The 23,100-nt window shown below is 38.7% G+C and overlaps 2 protein-coding genes across 6 annotated transcripts in view; one reads left to right on the forward strand and one right to left on the reverse strand.

The window, feature by feature from the left end:
* Positions 1 to 3,680, reverse strand: part of lft1 (lefty1) — a 7,994-nt gene extending 4,314 nt beyond the window's left edge. Inside the window, exon 1 of the mRNA XM_067417810.1 lies at positions 3,571 to 3,680. The gene's annotated coding sequence lies outside the window, so the exon portion shown is untranslated. The remainder of the gene's footprint in view (positions 1 to 3,570) is intronic.
* Positions 2,318 to 23,100, forward strand: part of cdc42bpab (CDC42 binding protein kinase alpha (DMPK-like) b) — an 82,106-nt gene continuing 61,323 nt past the window's right edge. For 2 of the 5 annotated variants that reach the window (XM_067417805.1, XM_067417804.1), the window contains exon 1: positions 2,319 to 3,325. In XM_067417805.1, the coding sequence (XP_067273906.1) occupies positions 3,148 to 3,325 (178 nt within the window). In that variant the 5' untranslated portion in view covers positions 2,319 to 3,147. Of the gene's footprint in view, positions 3,326 to 23,100 lie in introns of all 5 variants that reach the window. The other 3 variants (XM_067417803.1, XM_067417806.1, XM_067417807.1) reach the window with 3 other exon arrangements.

The following is a 23,100-nucleotide window of genomic DNA, read 5'->3' on the forward strand; positions in this document are numbered from 1 at the left end:
TCAGTCTAGGTGCTTGCTTGACTCATTTTGTACAATACACATGGTGCATGAGCATGCTGAAGTCCAGGGCCCTTGTGTGATTTCTGTCAGTCTTCTGTCCTTCCCTTGTCGATTATTTTGAAGCCCTTTTGTCAACCTAAGTACCATCTAATTCTCACAGGTAGCATATCCTTAATCAAAGGATAGAGGTACACGCCAATCAACAAAACACGCGCTAATTAACACCTCACTACTACATACGAAAGACAGCGCTATTCAAACTCATCCCGCCTCGGTTTGATAAAACAACAAACATTCTATGGCGACGCCATATTGGTAACGACTATAAATATTGCTGCGTTGAAAAGTCAGTGTTATTTCTGTCAGTGATTAAGAACAATGATACATAAATTAAGATCCATACGAATATTTAAACAATAAATATCCTCAAGCAAGTTTATAGACGTATGTTTATAGGAAATGTTGAACAGGAAGTTAACGTTCAATTATTAATTTCTTTTAAACATGATCATTTTTAAACAATAAACATAAGTAGCCTACCATATGTAGGGCTATATATAATTTTTAATTATCTATCTATCTATCTATCTATCTATCTATCTATCTATCTATCTATCTATCTATCTATCTATCTATCTATCTATCTATCTATCTATCTATCTATCTATCTATCTATCTATCTATCTATCTATCTATCTATCTATCTATCTATCTATCTATCTATCTATCCCAAAACGTGCAAAACTGTCATGTTCAAAAGAAGTAAATAATTAAATGTTAACTTCCTGTTTAAATTCCACATCCTGTCGCAGTTTGGTTTTAACATCAAATGTTTTGACATGAAAGACTCGATTAGCACCTTATTAGGCTTGGTGTGGAATTTGTCAGATTCAGACTTATTGAAGAATGTTTATGAAATACGCCACCTTGAAAAGACACGATGAAACGTTTTCGAACGTCAAACGCTTACACGTGAACAGCTGTTCTCTGACATTTTCGTTTTGATGTGACAAATATATTTTGCTTTCCTTCTCCATCGAACTAAACATTTCGCTTGTTTAAAGAGAAAAAACCTATATATTATGAAAATACTAATATATTTGCTCATTTGTAATATTTTTATTTGTAGACATAGTCCCACAACTTTAGCCAGTTTTGAAGAAAAAACAGAAAAGAGCCAAACTTGAAGGTAAGATTTACAAGCTGCTATACTTTAGAAAAGTAAAATAAGCACGGACAAATAAATGTCAGAGACGCTCTTGATTAAATTTCCCATTCCAATTGCAATGCAAAGTATTGGACACAAGAGGGCGAACGTGCTCATTTTTCATAAGAATACCAAAGTTTCTGTACCAGAGACCTTCACCAAAAACATGATTCTTTGAGATACATTCTCATTAATATTCAATTAATTACAGTTTGAATGAGACACTTTTACCATGCTTGCTTTTGCAAAGTATTGCATTTATTTGTTGTACGTTTGAGTAGTGTGTTTTTTATTTAGGCTAATTTATAATTTGTGCATAAGAATAATTATTTAAAAACTATAAAGGGGCGCATAACCTCTCTATATCAGGCATGGACAAAAACTTGGTCCCAGAGGGCCACTGTCCTGCAGAGTTTAGCTCCAACCCTAATCAAACACACCTGAACCAGGCCAGCTAATCAATGGGCGCGTCTCAATCCTCTCAGTAGCCTAGTTCAGTAGTCAGGGCACTGAAGAGGGAGTCAGCCCATTGACTTATGTCCTAATCAGTGCCCTGACTAGTGGACTAGTGAGATGAACGCGCCCAATGTCTTCAGGATTACTAGAAGGCTACAGGCAGGTGAGTTTTGGTCATGGTTGGAGTTAAACTCTACAGGACTCATCCATGCTATAAGGCCCCCCAAAGGAACTCAAACCTATGTATGTAATACTATGTATTCTTACACAATGCACACGTAAAGGCATTGTAAAAGTTAGTAAAAGTGCGATAAATAGACGCCAAGCAAGGAACAGAAGTCGCTTTCGCCTTCAGAGGTAACCATAGCAACAGTACGTTTTGTCAAGCTCTTCCCCGTCACCTTCAGACGCAAGTCAACAAAAAAGTCCTGCATTTATTAGCCTACTTTATTTATTTACCACAAGGAAATAACAAAACTCGGATGTTTTGTAATTGTTAAAAAAATAGCGCACTGCGCTAAAAGATAATTTAAGCGAAACGACCCTCAACGGCAAATTACTGACAGAAATCCCTCGAAAAAGGTCGACTCCCTGAAGGTCAGTGAATAATTGGCGGATAATTCGCACACTTCCCTAGTATACACTACTCTACAGTTTCCCTCCAGCATATCCCTCCATTCCCCGCAGCAGATGCCGTGACGGTCGCCATGATGATGTCGGGTTTTGCCTGCAGCAGCAGGAGCGAGCTGTGAGTGTGTGTGTGTGTGTGAGTGAGAGAGACACACACACGCACACACACACACGGCTACCGGGAGCAGAGCAGGGGAAGGCAGGCAGCAGAGCAGAGTCCTCCAGCGACATGAACGAGGACGCATATTTTCAGCCCCTCGCCGCAAAGCTTCCCTCTACAAGTGCATATCGCGTAACAGTTTTCGAACCCAAGGCTTGCTCTCTTCGCCAGCGTTTTGTATATAATACGAAGAGAGGAATTTAAAGGGAAAACAGCTTGCTAAGGCTTTCGCAGTCCTGCCAGAGGAGGGGCATATGGGGCTTTGTAGCAATGCAGATCCCGTGCTGCTGATGCGCTTTTGTTACTGCATTATGGATAACCACAGATATCACCATATCTCAGGGGATTGCTTTAAACTTCTTTGGTGACCTCTTTTGTGAGAAGTGTCCTTCAAAGGAGAAGGTGAAATCGGGAATACATAAGCCTAGGTTAAATACGTCAAATCCACCGGCCAGGGCAGGGTCGATGGCTGTAAGTTCTCTGCACATAAGGACTGCGAATTCATGATGTTGTGGATTGATATGGACGCATCGGTGCGAGAGGGACCATGATTGACCCCCTTAAGCTTGACTATATTTTTTGATCCTTTAAGTTTTTCCGGAGCGATCACTCAAGTGTGCCACTGGCCGGTCCCATTGGCTACAGTGGGAGCAAATACTGACCATACTGTGAGGCATCAGCACCATTTGAAACCATGTCTGGAGAGGTGCGTTTGAAGAAGCTGGAGAAACTGATTCTAGATGGCCCGTCTCAGTCCAGCGGCCAGTGCTTTAGCGTGGAGACCTTGTTGGATGTTCTTGTCTGCCTTTATGATGAGTGCAATAATTCTCCCCTCAGAAGAGAGAAAAACGTTCTGGAGTTCCTAGACTGGGGTAAGACACTTCATGCATTGCACGCCTTGTCTTTCACGCGTCCCACACGTCAGTTGTTTGGCGATTTACTGTGACGCGAGAGGCAAACAAACTATTGTTTTATAGTCTGACGTTAGCCAGCTGCTTAACAGATAAAGTTGCTGTACGGGAAAGCATATTGAGTTGTTTTTGAGGGGGGAACAGAAATGAAGATGACATCATCGCGCTAGACTGGTTTGTGCATGAATGTGGAATGTGAAGCTCACCTTAATGAGTCCCCTGCTTGCTGCTAAAACAAGGTGTATACAGTGCTTGGGCTTTCGTTTTGGGCTATAGATAAACAAACTAATTTATTAATGGCCTCTGTGCATTTTCACCAGCAGAATAGCATGTAGGCTATGTTCTTTCTCGATGGCTTAACACTTGTATATAATTTTAAGGAAGTAGCTAAAGGTGCACTCAATTGGTTTGCTAAATTGTGAAGTTTTAACTAATGATGAAGAATCCAGAACAATCAATAACACACACACACACACACACACACACACACACACACACACACACACACACACACGTTTATGTGTATATATATATATATATATATATATATATATATATATATATATATATATATATATGGTACTTTGCAAATCACAAAAAACACTACGTACTTCAAACCCAATATGACCCTCATATACCTTTTTATTTCTTCTTTTTCATTTGTTGTATTTTTATGAAACTTTTTACACATTTTTAAATTATTTTATTATGAAGCACTTTGAATTACCATGTATGAAATGTGCTATATAAATAATCTTGCCTTGCCTAATGTAACCCAAGTCAACAGTATAATTAAAATTGATGGTGTGGATCATCATGCAATTAGTAAACAAGCGTCATGTACACAGGCCCATATGTGTTAGCATTGCGCCCAGAATCTATTGAAATGAATAAGATTCTGTATGTAAACATAAACCTGCTAAGTGCACTTTTAAGGTAAATAGGCCAACTGTTATGGGGACAGAGTTCATGCTGTATCTGTAAATTATCTAATTGTTAGTTTAAAATGGAGTAGAATGAACAGCCTTCTATATCTCTGGAAAACGTTTGGCTTGACTAACTGTCATATTATGTAACTTTCTGAGAAACGAATAGAATGCGACAAACAGCATGGGTTAAGATTCGTTGACCATCGTCTGAATGCAGTGCCAATTCACAGCACAGTCCCTGCTTAGTTTGTTGTCTTGTTTACAATCCTCTGGTCCTTTTATTTGAATGAAAATGCAAATCAAACTCGCCTTGAAGCAACTTAGGCCCTCATTGAGGTGACAGTGCTGGTCTGTGTTGTCGCGCACAGGCCAGGACGTTTTTGAGATCATTGATTTGAGTTATTGTGCGTCATTGTGCATGTGTGCTTATGCGAAAAAAAAAGAAAAAAAAAGTGTAAGTGCCCGTTTCCTGTGGGGAGTCTCAGTAGGGCAGCGTCAGGAAACTCCACTGAGCCACTGGACACATGATGTCATACGGGGAAACGGCTGTGCATTGTGTTTGTCCCCTTTGTGGACTTGACTATTTAAAGACCGACTGGATAGGTCACTCAGTCATGAGCTCATTAGCACACACTCACTCTTTCATTCACATTTCAATGTGACAGTCATTGGAACTGAGACCAAAGTCACAGTTTGTTGTCACCAAGGCCAAAGTTAGCTTCACAAGAGACTTGTGTCTTGCCGTTTTGTGACACGCTAACACATTTTACGCCGTTCATATTTAAAAAAGGAAACTGGAAGTCCGGTTTAACTTTGTTACTGAGGGAATGAGGGGATAAATTGGGCTGTTGCTCTGGTTTTCCTCAGCGTCTGAGGGAAGTTCATAAACACAATTACTGAGGACACATCAACCACTGATGGTTTAGGTAAGGGCAGTGATGAGTATTCCACATTCAGTGTTGATGGATTGTAATTGGAGCCTTGAGGCCGTCACAATGTACTACAACATAATGAGAATCACATGTATGTTGGGAAAAGGCCGCTAAGCTACAATTATATGCGAAACCCCCTGGAATGTCCCAGTCCTCCAGAGAAATGTATGCACAACCTTAGGAGACACATAATGAATGATTCATTCACATTCCCTTTTCTTCCCTTCCATTGCCAACCAAGTCTAGACCAGCAGTGACCTAGAGCCATATTATGTTGTTCTGATTATTTCTTAAATTGTGAAAGAGTGATTTCATGCAGACTCCCTGGGCTTTTCACTGAAATGGATCTAGGGCCACTTGGCAAAGATGCTCGCATACTTCAGCTTTTCAGTCGTTTTCCCTTTACTGGCCGTAGAAGATTGGAGGAAGCTTGGGGAATGGTTTGATGGGGTTTCCCACATGATTAAACAGGTATTCCCTCTTTATGTTTCAAAACCCTAAATCACATTGGGTCAATGTCCATATTGACCAGTGAAAATGATGTAGGCTTTTTTTCACTTCCAAAAAACTGGTATTATTTGAATTTCCTTGGCATGCAGTGTAAATACCATGGTGTGTGAATATGGTAATCATTTTGTTATTTTATGAAATTGAAAGTAAGGTCATTGGACATGTGACAGTATTTCACAGTCCATTGCGTATCCTGCTAAAATGCAAGGCTTGACAGAAATTGAGCTGCTCCACACTGAGGTGTAAGACCAATGCCAAACTCCCAAAATAACGCCTCAGCAATGCAGATCTGGATGCATTGTTCCTCCCTGTCACATGATGTTTCTCCTGCGGAGGGCTTGGCTCGGATTGCTCGGCTGTAATAGTATGGTTTAAAGCCAAAGAATTCACCTCTTCTTCATCATGCGTCTCCATTCCCACTCTGGTCCCTCATTCCAGCACACCCTCCAGCACAGTCAAACAGGAACATCTTATTTAGTGCTAACATTATACACTTAGACACCCGCCCATGCCTGAAGCTGTAGTATGCACACACACATATGGAAAGAGAGAATGTTTTTGTCATTGTATATGTGTTGTAATGCATTCTAGACATATGTTTAGGGTTGTGTTTCGCTAATAGAGGTCTGTTATTCGAGATGACACTCAGAAGTGGCCAGATAGCCAATGCTGCAGTGCATGGTGCTCTGAGACCCTCCTTGTACACTGTAGATGAAGAATTGCTGCACTCCGCTCAGACTAAGGCCAGATTTGCATGGAAGTGCTGACTCAGAGTTCTAGCTCTTTGCCGCTCTGATGTACGGTGTGAAGAGGGCTCGTACGGCAGCTGTTTGATGCCTACGCTCTGTCGCCATTCTCTCTGTCTATCCTTCTCTCAATGCATCCAATTTCTTGTTTGGCGAGCATCTAAATCAGTCTGCCTGTACACCAGCTTCAGCAGTGAAAAATAACAGACAGCCTCAGTTTCATTTGTCATTTGAGATCTAAATCATTGGTGGCAGGTGAACGTTGAGCATGTTGTAAACAAAAGCAAAATGCTACACAGCTTGCTGCAGCGTGTGTATTTTAATGTAACCCGATTCTTTTACCTTAGAGATTTTTTTACTATTCCCAAAACAACATTGGACCCCATTTACTAAATATAAATATATATATATTTCTCTAACTAAAAACTAAAACTTCCAAAAATATTCAGCTTTGATATTAATGAGTTTTTTGTGTTCATTGAGAACATGGTTGTTGTTCAATAATAAAATGAATCCTCAAAAATACAACTTGCCTAATAATTCTGCACTCCCTGTATTTTGGTGTGAACATCCCTTTAAGATTCCATATTAAATCAATACATTCCATTTTATACAAATTACCATGTATTTCTCTCTCTCTCTCTCTCTCTCTCTCTCTCTCTCTCTCTCTCTCTCTCTCTCTCTCTCTCTCTCTCTCTCTCTCTCTCTCTCTCTTATCTGAATGATTTAAAGCTATACTGTGTAACTTTTATAGTTTATTCTTAGCTAAAAACACTTAGTTCTTTCAAAAATATGTGCTCATTAATGTATAATTACTTCTTTCAAGTAATAAAGTATTCTCGTAAGTTTATAATATGCCATTGAAAATACATACGGGTGAGGGGTTCGAATGCTGGTCGCCATGTTGCTCCTCCATCTTGAAAGTACATTAGCCAAAGAGGGACATACTCGTAAATTCAAGCTTCGCCTTTCGCGTTTTAACACTCGATGGCACCGTGTCGAATGTGAAGAGGGGGATTGCCATGTTAATCTTGGACTAAATCGGCCACTGTAGGAGTTAAAACGAAATCAGAATTGAGAGGAACAGAAACTAATATTCACTGGATGGTCATATACCTTTTCACCACTAGATGGGGGAAAATATCACACAGTGTAGCTTTAAATAGACTACTTCAACATTGTGAAAAGTGTATGTTTTAGGTCGTCCACCCCTAGTTCATGTGTATTTGGTTACCTAAATGTTCTTGATATTAAGTTTTAGTTGATATAACTATATATTACCAACTCAAGCAAAGAGTTGACTCTTGAGCTGTTGTCAGATTTGTGAGTACATTTTTTGCTATATATTTTTGATTTAAACTAAATCAGTTAAACAAAATTGATATCGTTTGGAAACCAGTTCTATTACATTAAAGGTGGGGTAAGTTTTATTTCAAAACCATTTTAGAAAAAGAACTCGGGCCGAGTGGAATAATAAACTTGTAGCCAATCAGCAGGTAAGGGGCGTGTCTATGGTGAGAAGAGAGGCTCAGTGGACGTCAATATTCAAAACACACGAGTCGCACATAACGGACATTAACCATTTGTGATGGAAGGGGTGACTTTTTCATTGAATATTCGACCTGGATTAGTAACACAGATTCTGCCATAGTTGTTGCCTGGGTTATGTATGTGTGGGGCGGAGCTATCAAAATAGGGCAGAGAGCCTTTTTGGGGTAGGGGCGTGTTTGTTTTGATGATTTGAAATATCAACGATTACGAGAGAGCACTTACCCAAACTCTAAGGGGATAATTCACCAAAAATGATTCCTTCAACATTGCAAAACATCATTGGACAACATTGCCTTTCATTGAATGAAAAAACAAAACTGACATTTTTCAAAACATAGTTTGTGTTCCACAGAAGAAAGAAAGTTCTACAGGTGTGATTTTAATAGTTTTTTTTAGTGAACTTTCCCTTTAAATACAGGTTCATTTGAAAACGGATCTAAATAATATGGAACCCGATGGTTCTTCCTTATTTATGTATTTATTTAAAAAGTGACACGGCAAAAGGCAAAAAGTTGATATTTTGTAGAATGTTTCAACTGTTTTCTTTTCACTCATTCAATGAAAGTAGGGTACAAAACAACACTGGATTTCATATGGACAAAAATACATTGAGATGTTTTTCAAAAATATCTTGTATTGTGTTTTGCCGAAGAAATTATGTGAGGGTGAGTAAATGAGGACAGAATTTTAATTTTCTGTGAACTCTTCCTAATAAAATATAGGGTAGTTTTATGAGATAACAAACGGCACTGCAACTTTAGTAGCAGTGCAGATCGGCCAGTGTCCTCTGACATTGCTGACCGACTGTAATGCTGCATGCACACAGTTATCACTTGGCCTTACTCTGTGCTGCTTCCTGATTTATGAGCCTGAATACTTTGTGTGTGTGTGTGTATTTTTGGTCTGTGCCCTTGAGCTTTGATGCATTGGAACAGTAGACCATCCTATCAGAATGCTACCACATGCACCTCTGAGCTGCAGTGTGACCTGAACCCAACATTAAGTAAAGACTAAAAATATGACTTCCAAAACCATTCCGACTCTCAATTCTAATTGGATGTGACATTCAAAGCCATTTTAAAAGGACTATAAACACCAGCTGTAGGAACGTCTAGCATGCAGTGTTACTTTTTAGTCTCAAATGAAGAGCGAACAGAGCATACATCTTTTTTTCAGTTTATTTAGTGTAGACACTGAAAATGAAGTGATTTCGCAGGTTCAGCGGTTTTGGTTTGCTTTCTCTTTCAGTGGATGGGCTTGTGTTTTGCATCATAGTTTCCACTTCTCAAGGGTCACCGGAAGCTCTTGCTGGCCATGCAGCGCTATGAAGCAGCCTCGAGTGACATAAAATGAGGAAATCCTGTGGTTGTAGTGATTTTTGTCTGTTGGTTATCTTGGCTGACCCTGTAAACACTAGGCGTCCTCAGCCGTTTGCATGCTGCTCTACTTGTTAGCCTCGCGCACATGTTAGGCCAAGGTTTAGTGGAATCTACCTCATGAGATTTCCAAATTATACAAATACCCTCACCCTTCAGTAACTATCACGCATGACCTATGCTTGATGAAGATTTTACGAGCTTTCCGAATTGTAAATGCCCAGTATTTTGAGATAATTACTCTTGCATGCAAAAAATGCTGCACCCCTGAGATGAATAGTTAGCTTGAATTGCTGTAATAGCTGCCTAGCTGTAAAACACGGTTTAGCTAGGTTTGTAAAATGGAAAAAGCGGACAATTAAACAGACATTTTAATAGATTGAAATCAGACCCAGACAGGTGATAAGCATCATGGAAGGTTATCTGATACAACATTATGTAGAGCAATCTGACCTCTCAAGATTTTCTGTCCACTGTCAAAGTTCTTTAGCCTAGCAGCTAGTAAGCATGTACTCAGAGTGCAGCTCCGTTCTAAAACCTAGTCATCTGTTGATGTATCATGATCCAAGCATGATTTTTGTTAAAAAAAGATACATAATTAAGCTGCCTATCAATCAATCAACTTTATTTATATAGTGCTTTTACAATGACGATTGTTTCAAAGCAGCTTCACAGTGTCAAACAGGATAATATTGCAACAAAATTAGATTTGGCTGTACAGTCGTACTGGAGAAAACAGTGATGTTATCAGCATATTTTAATTTATCATATAGCGACAATGTTGGTAGATCTGTATTATAGTTTATAGAATTAAATAAGACCTAATTAATACATTTTATTTGTATATTTAGTTAAATAACTTTGATCATAATTTTAGTGTCCCCAACTGAGCAAGCCAAAGGCGACAGAGGCAAGGAACCAAAACTCCACCAGTGCATGATGGAGAAAAATAAACCTTGGGAGAAACCAGACTCAGTCGATGCCAGTTCTCCTCTGGCCTATTATCAAACCGTGTATGATTATTATTCTGGCAACCTTATGGTCAGAAATCATATTAGATCAGAATATTCAAAATTTCTGGGTATCACGCAAGAGACGGGTTTATTGAGGATGGCGCGTCGATTACACAAGAATATGAATATTTGAAAGATCGGAGTCGTCGTGCCGGAGACGGGTTTATTGAGGATGACGTGCCGGTGAGGCAAAGTGAAGCTGCCTTTCAAGTTATTTTCTTGTGACAATCCAAAATTGATTTGCGACAAGTGAAAAATATTTATAAATATGTTCAATGTAATTAAAAAGTGATATATTTCCCCCAATATTTAGTTATGTACAGCTGCATGATTTGGGGGATGGGGGAATCCAATTGCAGTTTTCTATTGTTTTAAAATGCTTTTTTTCCTTCTCAGTGCATCCTAGTTGCAAGCGTCTCAGACTGTCACTTCAGGGTGCCAGCTTCGACAGAGGAAAATAATGGACACTCCGCTTCATTTGCCATATGAGATCTAAGTAAACCATGGGTGGCGGGTGACAGTTGTTCACGTTGTAAACAAAAGCGAGATGCTACATAGTCACATGTATGTCTGCAGCAGTGTCTGTGTATACAATCGATGGATTTAATATGGAATCCTATTCTTGTACCTTAAAGCGATAGGTCACCAAAATGAAATTGTCATTTACTCATCCTCAACATTGCAAAACAACATTGGACTCGGGCTGTCAAACGATGAATCACATCCAAAATAAAAGTTTGTGCTTATATGTACTGTGCATAGTTATGTATATTTGAATACACACACATACATGTATATATTTAAGAAATATTAGCATAGCTATATACTATATGTTGTATTTATATAATAATTTTACTGTATCTATAGAGAAAGAGAGAGAGAGAGAGAGAGAGAGAGAGAGAGAGAGAGAGAGAGAGAGAGAGAGAGAGAGAGAGAGAGAGAGAGAGAGAGAGAGAGAGAGAGAGAGAGAGAGAGAGAGAGAGAGAGAGAGAGAGAGACTAAAATACATGGTAATTTGTATAAAATGGAATGGATTGATTTAATATGGAATCTTAAGGGGATGTTCACGCCAAAATATATTGTTCTACTTATTAGATTGTTGTGATTTAGCTTAGCAATATGTTAACATTATTGTAATCTGTTGTAAATCACAATTTTTGAGGTTACATTGCAGTTAGGATGCCGTTTTAAAATGAAGCTGTCTATGTAGGTAATAGAAAGCAATGCAGCTCAATAGGTTTTGGAACAGAAATTGTGATTCTCCATTATCTATCAGGCATTTTTAGTGGAAGTGGAAGCATACAGTCAAGTTTTTATTATTTAGTAAACGGATTTCCACTTTAATAATAAAAAATACAAACACGGTTAATATAACCATTAAAAAAAGATTTGTACTGTTATAGCTTTTGGGGCAAGGACGCCACCTTCAATACAACAGTGTGTGACGTCACGGGGGTTGTTTGCTCTGTTGGCCAGTGAATTAATATAAGCAATTCTTTACTTTTTTAACACACACTTGTTTTGAAATGGAGGAAGATGAACTTGAAAAAACTGTTGAGATAATAAGCCAAATTGCTTATTGGAATATTATCATGAGGTAAACCAGTTGTATTCGTAGGTGAACATAAAATATGTTACACACCCCTACTGGTGAACGAGTCTGTGTAATTCAAATATGTCTGAAAGGTCTGACATAACAATAAGATGCAACATGAATGATATTGTACTCTGAAGTGTTGTTTGTTTATATCACGCTGCACCTCATTGCACCACAATCAAAATTTGTGATGTAGACACTAGACAGCTTGATGTTATGACAGGACGCTCCATTGTTTCCTCGTCTTTAAGAGACCTCTTTAAGAGAAAGCATTGCCACCCCCACCACGTCCACCTCCCAGCATGGTATGCTGAATGTATGCACCATGGTGATGCAGGAGTGACTACGCAATGCGTGGTCTACGTCAGCCTCCTGACAGCAGATGGACTCTGACATGGTGTCCATCGGCATATACCATCCACACTTACACCAGGTAGTGTTTCCAACCTGCTCTTCACCTCGAACCAGCGGGCTCTCTTCTTCCACCCGTAACACTACAAGTGCTAAGTCCCCTTGACGTATTGGCTCACATGCATAAACAATTTGACTTCTTATGGGCTCAACAGCCCATTTAAATTAATCTTCCTCCATTTTCAAAACAAGTGCGTTAAAAAGTACAGTTATGCTAATTTTAACACTCATTGTGGTATTGCAAGATGGCAACGCCCTTGCTCCGAAAGCTTTAACAATATAACTATAACAAAACATCCAATTTGATAACAGAATGGTGTTTCTTCTACTCTTTTTAAATCAAAGGCTACGTTTGGCACTCTACTAGGCAGTAGACTAGATTAAAGGCACTGTTGATGGCTGTCACATGTCAAATATGTCAAGGTTATAGATGAGCCCTCTCATTATGAGTGCTGTCAGCATGTATCTGACCTGCTGCAGGGGCGTAGGAAGAAGGGCATGGGTGCGAGGAGATGCTGCATAGATTGGGGGATGGGTTTTAAAAAAAAGAGATGGGGGTTTTCACATACATGGCTCCATATATAATTCATGTTGTTATAGGAAGCAGATATCAGTTTGAAATTTAATTTTAGTAAAGCTTTTGGGTTGGTTGTTAATAATTTTGTTCCGTAATTCACAAAGAATCCAAACAAAGTGCGTTCTCGGAAGGCTTTGCGGTTGAGACAGTATTTTGCATGTCGACTGTTCAGTCGAGCTGAAAGAACATGGTTTGTCTCCCCCCACCAGTCTGTCATCAGTCGACGTGTTTTGCAACATCTTTCTTTGAGAGCCGATCTACTTTTTGAACTCTTGCGTGCATTACTTTGAGTCTTGTCGGAACATGTTTCGCCAAACGCATATTTTCAGGATACTTACGGTTTCAAGTACTAGCACTGACACCTTTCCTCTGTAAGTTATAATTAGTAGTTATTTCCAACCTAAGGGATTGGCTGTGGCCCAGAAAGTGTCTGCACTGGAGGCAGAGAAGTGTGTGTGTGTGTGTGTGGTTTTGTCCCTTTCATTTATTCTTGCTGCTGAAAAATGGGGGTTTGTGGGAGCTTTAGACCATGAATGCTTTCTGTCATTGTATAAAGTGTTCAAATCACATGATTTGGACTAGAATCGGAGTTAAAATATTTGACTTACAAATGCATTTAGGGTTAATTACCTAGTTTTGGCATGAAACTAGATGATCTTTAACTAATTTGGTAGCGATCACCTCATTATCTATAAACGTAGCACAACTGATTGGTTGCTGTTGCATCAGCAGCTTCAACATTCAAACAAATACCAGTAGTGTTGCTGTTAGCAGTCTCCAACACACTTTCAAAAACCCTCAACCTTCCCTAGCTCCGCCTGTCTCGATCTGCTATGGGGGTTAATTCTAGTAGTGGGAAGTTTGGATCATTTTACTGGCTCGGATCTTTGAATCTCGGTCAGCAAAATTTCGTTCATTTAAAGGGGTGATGAATTGAGAAATCAACTTTCCCTTGAGCTTTTGGTATATAAAAGGTCATGGTAATATAAGAATATCCTCTAAGTTTCAGAGTTTTCATAAACTTAGTTGGTAAAAAATACTCTGAAAGTTATTCTAACTTGCCGTTATTGTTATAGTTGTGGTGTGGACTCTGCTATTCTTTTATATTTAGAAAGATTTAAAAAAATCAATCTAAATATATTGAATATATTTCAAACTTCTTTACAAAAATATCTTTATCATGATTGTTCTAGTTATCATCCTTGGTGTGAACGGGTCTTTAGCCAGAATTTTACTAAATGGCAAATATAATACCCAGTGATGCTGATATGGCAATAAACTTAAATACTATACTAAATGGCAAAACACTATTATAAGCTTCAGCTTATTCTGTCCTTGAGCTGCCCACTTGAATCCAAAAAAGAACATCTGAACGAAATGGAAAAACAAAACAACCAGCAGCCACAGGTTGTTTTGTTTTTCATTTGACCAGAAATGAATTATTACCAGCAATAGGCTGGTGTGGAAAAACAATAATACTTTCTGTGAACGGTTGTACTGAAAATACTGGGAAAATGGTGGAAAATGTGTGCAGGTCTTGTAAACATACGTTTATAAATCTAATAAGTCTGCATGAACTAAAATAACTGCATTTCTGAAATCTTATACAAATTATCCATGCATGTCTAATTTCTTAAAAAATATTTTACCGTATTAATTTTTATTTATCATGTCATAATTCAATCAGTTTCATTCAGATACGTCAAAATACGGTATAGAGAATATCTGTAGTACTACTTTTACCATTTTAGGATTTGATGTCACTAACTTTGTACATTTTGGCAATTTATTTACTTGCTTTAACTGTGTGCTGGGGGAAAATATTTATTTTGTTGAACACCAGAATACATTTTGAAGAATAAACTGCCTTGCAGTTACAAGAAACTGAACTTTAAAGCATTAAAAATGATGCAAAAGCACCATAAGTATTATAAAAGCTCTGTGAGAAAAAAATATTTGATTAAACAAAAACCTTTTCAAAAAATGTAATTTTCACTAAAGTATATACAGGTTTGGAACAACATGAGGGTGAGTATTAGGATGACACATTTTCATTTTTAAGTGAACTATCCCTTTAGCCTCTGAACAACAGGGTGAGAAGCATGTATGGATTACGTTACAAATTGCGAGTTACTAATAGGGTTTGACGTTTGCTTTTAATGGGAAAGTATGTTTGACAGACTGTCTAGCCCAAATAAAATTTTCGCAATGGCATGTTCCAACGACGTTGATTAGCAATTAAGATAATGATTATGATGACAGTGATGATAATCTGAACATATTACATGGGTGGTAAAGTTTCAACAGTTCCGACTGCCTCCGGGTCTTTCAGTCAGCCGTGGTAGGAAACGTCCAGCAAGATTTCATTCACTCCTCTGTTCTCAGAGAATGCAGTAGGGTAGAGTTACATCTACCATGACATATTTTGCCACAGGGAGGTGACCGGGTGGTATTATGTTGACTAAAAAACTCCTGCTAAGCTACTGCTGGTATTTTTACATCCCTGCCAATTGAGCAAAGAGCGTGGCAGTCTGTGGAAAGTTTTCACAGCTCCTGTGTCAATGTAATGTTGTTGGACGACTATGTAATCTTCTTGGGGGATATGACCGTTCTGCTTTTCTTCAAAGGTGTCTGCATTAGGTTCTGAGAAATGCAACGCCCTTTTTAATGAAACGTTACATCCTCACATGAAACAGAATCATACACTACCCTTATTTTCCTGACATAGTCAACATCTCTGTGCTGACTCCATTGATAAAGTAGTTCACACATGAATGAAAATGCTGTCATCATTTACTCACCCTCATGACTTTCTTGTTTCTGTCGAATACAAAGATATTTATATCTGACTGTCCAAGCTGCTCTTTACCATTCAGTTAAAGTGGTGAGGAATGTGAAGATTGGCAAGCAAAATATTTAGTGAATAACAACTTAAATTTCAGTGTTCCCCAAAGAAATCTTTTTTATGGTTTCAGAAGACATAATTGACCTCTTTTATGATGTTTGTTGGCCTTTTTTTTAGACTGTCTGCGATTTAATCGAAATAAGGTGAAATCACAATATGCAGGACTTTACATGTTCCACTCATGATCTGATGTTTTCATTGTCTCAGAGTGGCTCGGTTCTCAGTAAATGCTGCTCCACACAAACTCAACAAGCTTGGGTCTTATAATTATACACTTATAATTATGTATTTGTAAACAGTTTTTTTTTGTCCAAATAGGCTCTATGGTTTAACATTTTAAATGAAATAAAACGCCCATAAATATTGTAATTTTAGTTTTAATGTAAAATAAAAGGGCACTTTATTTTAGTGTCCTCGTCACTGGTTACATGAAGTTACTAGTAATAACGGTAACACTTTACAAATAAGGTTACATTAGTTAACATTAAACATTTACTACATTAAATTAAAATATATGCACTGTATAGTGTGAAGTGACATGAAGAAACAATGAACAGCTGAATTTGTATTAACTAATCTTAACAAAGATTAACAAATACAGTAACAAATGTATTGCTCATGGTTATTAACAAAGGAAAACTTATTGTAAAGATGAGATGTACATTTAAAGGCGCAATAGAAAATAAAGATTTATCATTAACTGTAAATTATAGATAATTACATACAATTAACCCTAAACCAAACCTAATTCGAATCCTATAGTAAGTTTAATATTACTCTGTACTTAAAGGGATAGTTCACGTTGAAATACAATTTTTGATATGTTTTAGCTTACCTCATGGGCATCCGAGATGTAGGAGTATTTCTTCAATTTTGATCATTTTAGGTCAAACCGTTCTTGTCTGTGGCTCACATAATGCAGGTCTATGGTCACCACCTCAAAGAGCATACACAGAGAAGTCCAAATTAAACAATCCCCCATCGTAAGTACACACTGATGGCCTAAGACACGAAACGAGCGGTTTGTGTGAGAAAACGAACAGTATTTATATAGTTTTTTTCTTCTTGTACACCACTACGTCCGATTTATCCGAGGGCGCGGGTGCGTGTTTCCTGTTGTGACATTCGCGCGTTCTGGCTTTAGTCTGCGCAAGCGCGGAAAGTGCCGGAAGTGGTATCACATTCTTGATCAGTGTATTATGGTTCAAATAAATATGGTTGTGAGAAAAATTCAACGTTGCCTGTTAATATATCGAAATCTTCTTCCATTGCGATGTCCTGTACGTCTAAATATGTTTAGATCTTCACAGTGAAAGGTAACACTTCCCAAATTTCTGTGTAAACAATGAGAGACCTCCACGCGCGAGAGATCCAATTCCGGCACTTTCCGCGCTTGCGCAGACTAAAGCCAGAACGCGCGAATGTCACAACAGGAAACGCACGCCCGCCCTCGGATCAGTCGGACGTAGTGGTATACAAGAGGTAAAAATGATATAAATACTGTTAGTTTTCTCACGATGGGGGATTGTTTAATTTGGACTTCTCTGTGTATGCTCTTTTAGGAGGTGACCATAGACCTGCATTATGTGAGGCACAGACAAGAACGGTTTGACCTAAAATGATCAAAATTGAAACTAATGTGTAAACAAATACTCCTGCATCTCGGATGCCCATGAGGTAAGCTAAAACATATCAAAATTTAATTTCAAAGTGAACTATCCCTTTAAATGTATAATTACACCGTAACAAAGACACCTTCAAATAAAGTTTAGCATAATAGTTTACTATATTTAAAAGAACTGACAACATGAAAAGTGCAGCATGAACATTTTTCAAAATACCTAATTTTGTGCTCCACTGAAAAAAGTGCGATTATTGGAATGACATAAGGATGAGTGGTTTATTATTGTGAATTATTGCTAAAAAAACCTGTTCTCCACTTTTTCTCACTTGGGACTTTAGTGATGTAAATGGGGGAAATTAGCAGTAACACAGCTGTTTTTTTGGTTTTATTTGGGTCTTTGTATGCAGGACGCCCACTCTGGTGTCTGTCTGCTCTCCATTGGGCCTATGGTATCCTTGTAAAGGTGAATGGTTACTTCCTGTATTGTAATCAAATCTTATCTAACCATGGTGCAGTAGCATGACTCAGTCTATGTATTTCTTATGAAGATTGAAAAAGTAGGGGATGGTGTTACAAAACGGGTGATGCGACTGCAGGGCCTGATGAGAGCTGCAATAACCAGGAATGCAGTAAAGAGTCGAACATGCTTTGGACGTGTTTACGTCTCATTTCATCTCCGTCTTTTGTGTGGAGAGTTTCTGTTTATGTCTTTGTCACATAACCTTCCTGCATTCAGCAAATTTTTTACATAGCTGTAACAGTTTGTGCTAAAAGGGCCGTGTTTTGCTTTTTTTTACCATTAATGCACTTATAGTTCGTGTTAGGCATGTCTAATGGGTGATTCTCTTTACCTACTCTGTCTGTTTGCATTTTTTTTCTTCATGACCATTATTACAGGCGCCCAGAATCTCAATCTTATTGCTTTGTTTGTTCTGTGTGGTCTTCCTCTGGCTTCATTGTATTTTAGGAATATCCTGTTTGTGCATTGCAGTGGTTAGACAAATGTAGTTTTTGTCTTGTCTGGCACAAGTCATGCCTTCATGCTTCTATAGCGGAGGATGCTTTAGGGGCGGTATATATTGCTTTGGGAATTTGCCCGCCATGGGTGCTCACTCTAGCGTTAAACACAATTTATCGCCCCATTGCATGTTTATGCAGTATGAAAGTGATTCTCAGGCATGTTTATGTATATTTGGTACTTATTAATGATTTAATGCTCTCCCCTCTCCTCACAGAAGGTTTCATATATCACCCCCCGCTAACTACATGGTACTCTGAGCCATGACTTTGCCTTGGGGATTAAAAGCACCAATTACTTTTTTATATATATATATATATATATATATATATATATATATATATATATATATATATATATATATATATATATATATATATATATTAATTCATTTGATATCTTGCCAGCTTGTTTAATAACAGGGGCTACCATCGCAACTATGAAGGAAACCCCTGCTAAAGACCCTTTCATTTTGTAAATGTAATTTATTCACTCTGTTGGGACTTGTCTTATTTATGGCCTTCATAAGCAGTAGCAGTTTTGAGGCACTTGGACATTTATTGCAGATTAAGGCATTGTTGGAATTGCAGGTAAGTTAAAAAAGAACAAAAACGACACGAAATAATACATAATGTGTGTGTATATATATATGTGTGTGTGTGTGTGTGTGTGTGTGTGTGTGTGTGTGTGTGTGTGTGTGTGTGTGTGTGTGTGTGTGTGTGTGTGTGTGTATATCACGTCATCTGCTAGTGGGTGGGATATATTAGGCAGCAAGTGAATCTATTGTCCACAAAGTTGATGTGTTAGAAGCAGGAAAAATGGGCAAGTGTAAGTATTTGAGCGAGTTTGACAAGGGCCAAATTGTGATGGCTAGACAACTAGGTCAGAGAGCCCGGTCTGCAGTCAGTATCTATCAAAAGTGGTCCAAGGAAGAAACAGTGGTGAACTGGCGACAGGGTCATGGGCGGCCAAGGCTCATTGATGCACGTGGGGAGCAAAGGCTGGCCTGTGTGGTCTGATCAAACAGATGAGCTTACTGTAGCTCAAATCGCTCAAGTTAATGCTGGTTCTGATAGAAACCATAGATGGTTTCTGATTCTGATTGATGTCTGTGATGGTGAACTTGGACAATGACATCATCACAAGTGTGCCAGCCTAGTGGGTAAATGTATTGTGTTTTGAATTGTTTGTGAAAAACTTTATGCAGTGATGTGCATGGGTGAGAAGGTAATGCCGACATTTATGGTTTAACTTGTTCGTATTTGGTAAGGAGAATAGTAACCCATTGTCTGTTTTAAATTATGTCTTTATGGTTAATTTGCATAATATAGCACACGTTAGATCTGATCTTTCAGGATCTGTAGTTTGGAGGCGGGATCAGGTATCGTGTATAGCCAGAGCTTGCTGTCATACCATTTTCCAACATGGGGAGAGATGTGAGTGTTATGAAGTGATTAAATGTTTTTTTTGTTCTGTTTATAGGTTGTTTTTTTTTGTAGTGTAAGGAGGGGATGTAAAAAATGAGCTTTGAACATGTACTTGTGTAGTGTGTAGTTCTGTGATGACTGTTACCAGGAATGTTTCCACCCCATGGATTACCCCACTAGTATTTGGTTGGAAACGTGACTATTCAAGCCATTGTCTGAGTTTGTTTGGGGGGTTTGCATTCTGTATACTGTGCAAAGAATTTGACAGTTTGTCTGAGGTGAGACAAAAGAGACAAACTGAGACAGTTTGTTTTTGTGGATATTATATGCCACTAGGCATTTAGTGCCAGATTTTGCTGCTCACTGCATTTTGCTTTGTGTTTTTAGCACAAGTATTAGTTTAATTAAGTTTATATTTGTTTTTTTTGTTTTTTGTTTTTTTTGTACTTTAAATGACCTGCACAATTTTGGAAATGCTGTTAAAAAACCACATCTGGCATTTGGGAAACTACCCCTTTGTTGTACTGAGCCTTCCTATCAGACTCCTGGCCTGGCAATTCTCTACATGACCGTGTCAGGATATACAGTGCATCGCAGTTTGTTGCGTATAGGGCTGCATAGTCACAGACCAGTCAGGGTGCCCATTCTGACCCCTATCCACAGCCGAAAGCGCCAATAGCGGGCACGTACACAACTGGACCACGGAGCAATGGAAGGAGGTGGCCTGGTCTGATGAAACACATTTTCTTGTTCATCACGTGAAGGGCCAGGTGCGTGTGCATCGCTTACCTAGAGAACACTTGGCACCAGGATGCACTATGGCAACTTGGTGGAGGCAGTGTGATGCTTTGGGTTCGTGTGATGCTAACGTGAAAACCAGACTTAATTCGCCCCAATGGAAAGAATATTTACACTGTGTAATCGTTCCTTATCCCCTATATAGTGCACAATTTGCATGTAGAAAAAATTAAATGTGTGAACAAGTGACCAATTTTATTCTCAACTTCAGTGTCTATTTTTAATGTAGGGGGCTTTCCGCTTTAGATTCTAGAGAGCATTTGATTGGATGGAAAATCTAATGAGAAAATCTTTTATCTGTATTGGTGGAAGTGAGAGACTGTAAGTTTTGAACAAATATCTTCCAAATGCGAATTTTGTCTTTGTTTTGGGGCGCACTAGCTTATAGATAACAGTAAGGCTAACTACTAAATTACCACTGAAAGAACTTCAAATTTAATTTCACGTTTTCTATTTGGCCTTGTGCAATTTTATTCATAGAGAAAATATGGGGACTGATTAAAATAACCAGTTTATCACATCATGTCACCATGCACATGAGCACAATTGCACAACATCTATTTATTTTTGGTGAAATTGAATTAACTTTACATTTTCTTGCTGGGGAATTTTGTGCAGGCAGATTCGTCAGTATAAAGTAATACTTGTTTAAGTTGTATCAGATGTTTTTTTGAAATTACCTCACAGAACTTTCAAATATAAGGTATTGAAAAATTTGTCTCATATTAGAGGGCTACAAAAGTGTCTTCTGTATTCACATTTAATATAATTCACATGACATTTATATACCTGCACCCATACATGGTTTACTCTCAGATGTTTACTTTCACTTTAGACATTACCAACTGTGTTTATGTAAATCCATGTGTGTTTTTGAAAATAAAACTCGAAAGATAACTTATTCCAGTAATCAGGCACTGTTTGACAGGTTTTTAGCATCTCTGCACATTGGGTGTACGCGCTCAGAAAAGCACGCCAATACGGCGTATCCGCATGCGATTAAAATGTTTAACCGGCAAGGCTTTAAAGCACAGGCAAATAATTAAAAACTTTTTTTAATTGCAGTGTCCCGTGAGTGTTACTCCACCGCTGCGTTAACCTGTGAATGCATGTGAACATGTACAGTATGTTGATGTTCCAAGCGGGACTCGAACACTGGTCCACCAGCATGAGAGTCAGACGCGCTAACAAGGATGCAACCTCTAGCATCGGTCGCTTGAGCATCTCTTGAGGTCAAGAGGAGTGAGGTTTACTCACACAGTGACGACTAGCTGGCCTCTGTTACATTGAGACGGAGGCTCCAGAACTGCAACTGATAGAATGCAACGTAGCATGATACCACGATATTTCTTCAAAAGTAGACCATGGACACATTTTAATCGTCCACACTCGTGATATCGCACGGCCGGCGTTTTGCAACTTCTGTGTAGTGATTTATTGCAAACTCAGCAACGTCTGCTGCTGCCTTACCGTTGAGAGACAACTGATGCCTGATCACTGAAGGAGCTCCAATTATCAAGTGCTTTCGGGGTGAAAGTGCAAATCTTTCAGTGCCTTCAGCCTTTCCGCGTTTATTGGCCAGACTCGTGACTCCCAACAAATCCGATGGGCAGTGGGCGGACATTGGTCTAGTCCACAAAGTGGTGGGTTCCCAAAGAGGTGGCTGCATCAGAGCAAAATTCAGAGCACATTTCAAAATGTAATTATTTTATCTGCAAATTAAAACATTTTTATCTGCGGTTTTGAAAATGGTATCGGTGCCAATAATCGGTCTACCACTAATTGTAAAATAGTTTCATTATAAAGTTTCACTGTACTCCATGTTAGCATTAGCATAGCCTCTGCTTCTGAAAGTTGTAGATGCCAGAGCACATTGTCTTAACTGTACTATTGTGTTATGGCTCTCAATGCCTTATTAGCCTCTCTGGTTACGGCAGAGGAAGGCCATCCTCAGGTCCTTTAGCTCCAGGAGCCGGGACGTGTTCTTCTGGAAGCGGCATTTTTGCGTTGTTACCTCACCGTGGCCGTAAATAATCCCTCTTATGGCTTCCAGATGTCCCCTTGCCAGAGGAGTGGATGTGGGAACACACACTCAGGGCCTAGTATTCCTCTTTGCATCCTTCTTTACACACACGCCTGTCCTCGAATACAGCGGGGAGGGCAAATTTACACAAGCACACGCAGATTCTCATGAGCGGCGTGTCACGCACACCCTTAACCAGTCTGGTAGGAGACACAAAGACGGGACGTGTTTTTCCAGTCCCACAATGCCAGTGAGTTTACTCTGACACTTTCTTTCAAAACCTTGTATTTTGCATACGT

The sequence above is a fragment of the Pseudorasbora parva genome, chromosome 15 (genome assembly GCF_024679245.1).
Source record: "Pseudorasbora parva isolate DD20220531a chromosome 15, ASM2467924v1, whole genome shotgun sequence".
Taxonomy (NCBI): Eukaryota; Metazoa; Chordata; class Actinopteri; order Cypriniformes; family Gobionidae; genus Pseudorasbora; species Pseudorasbora parva.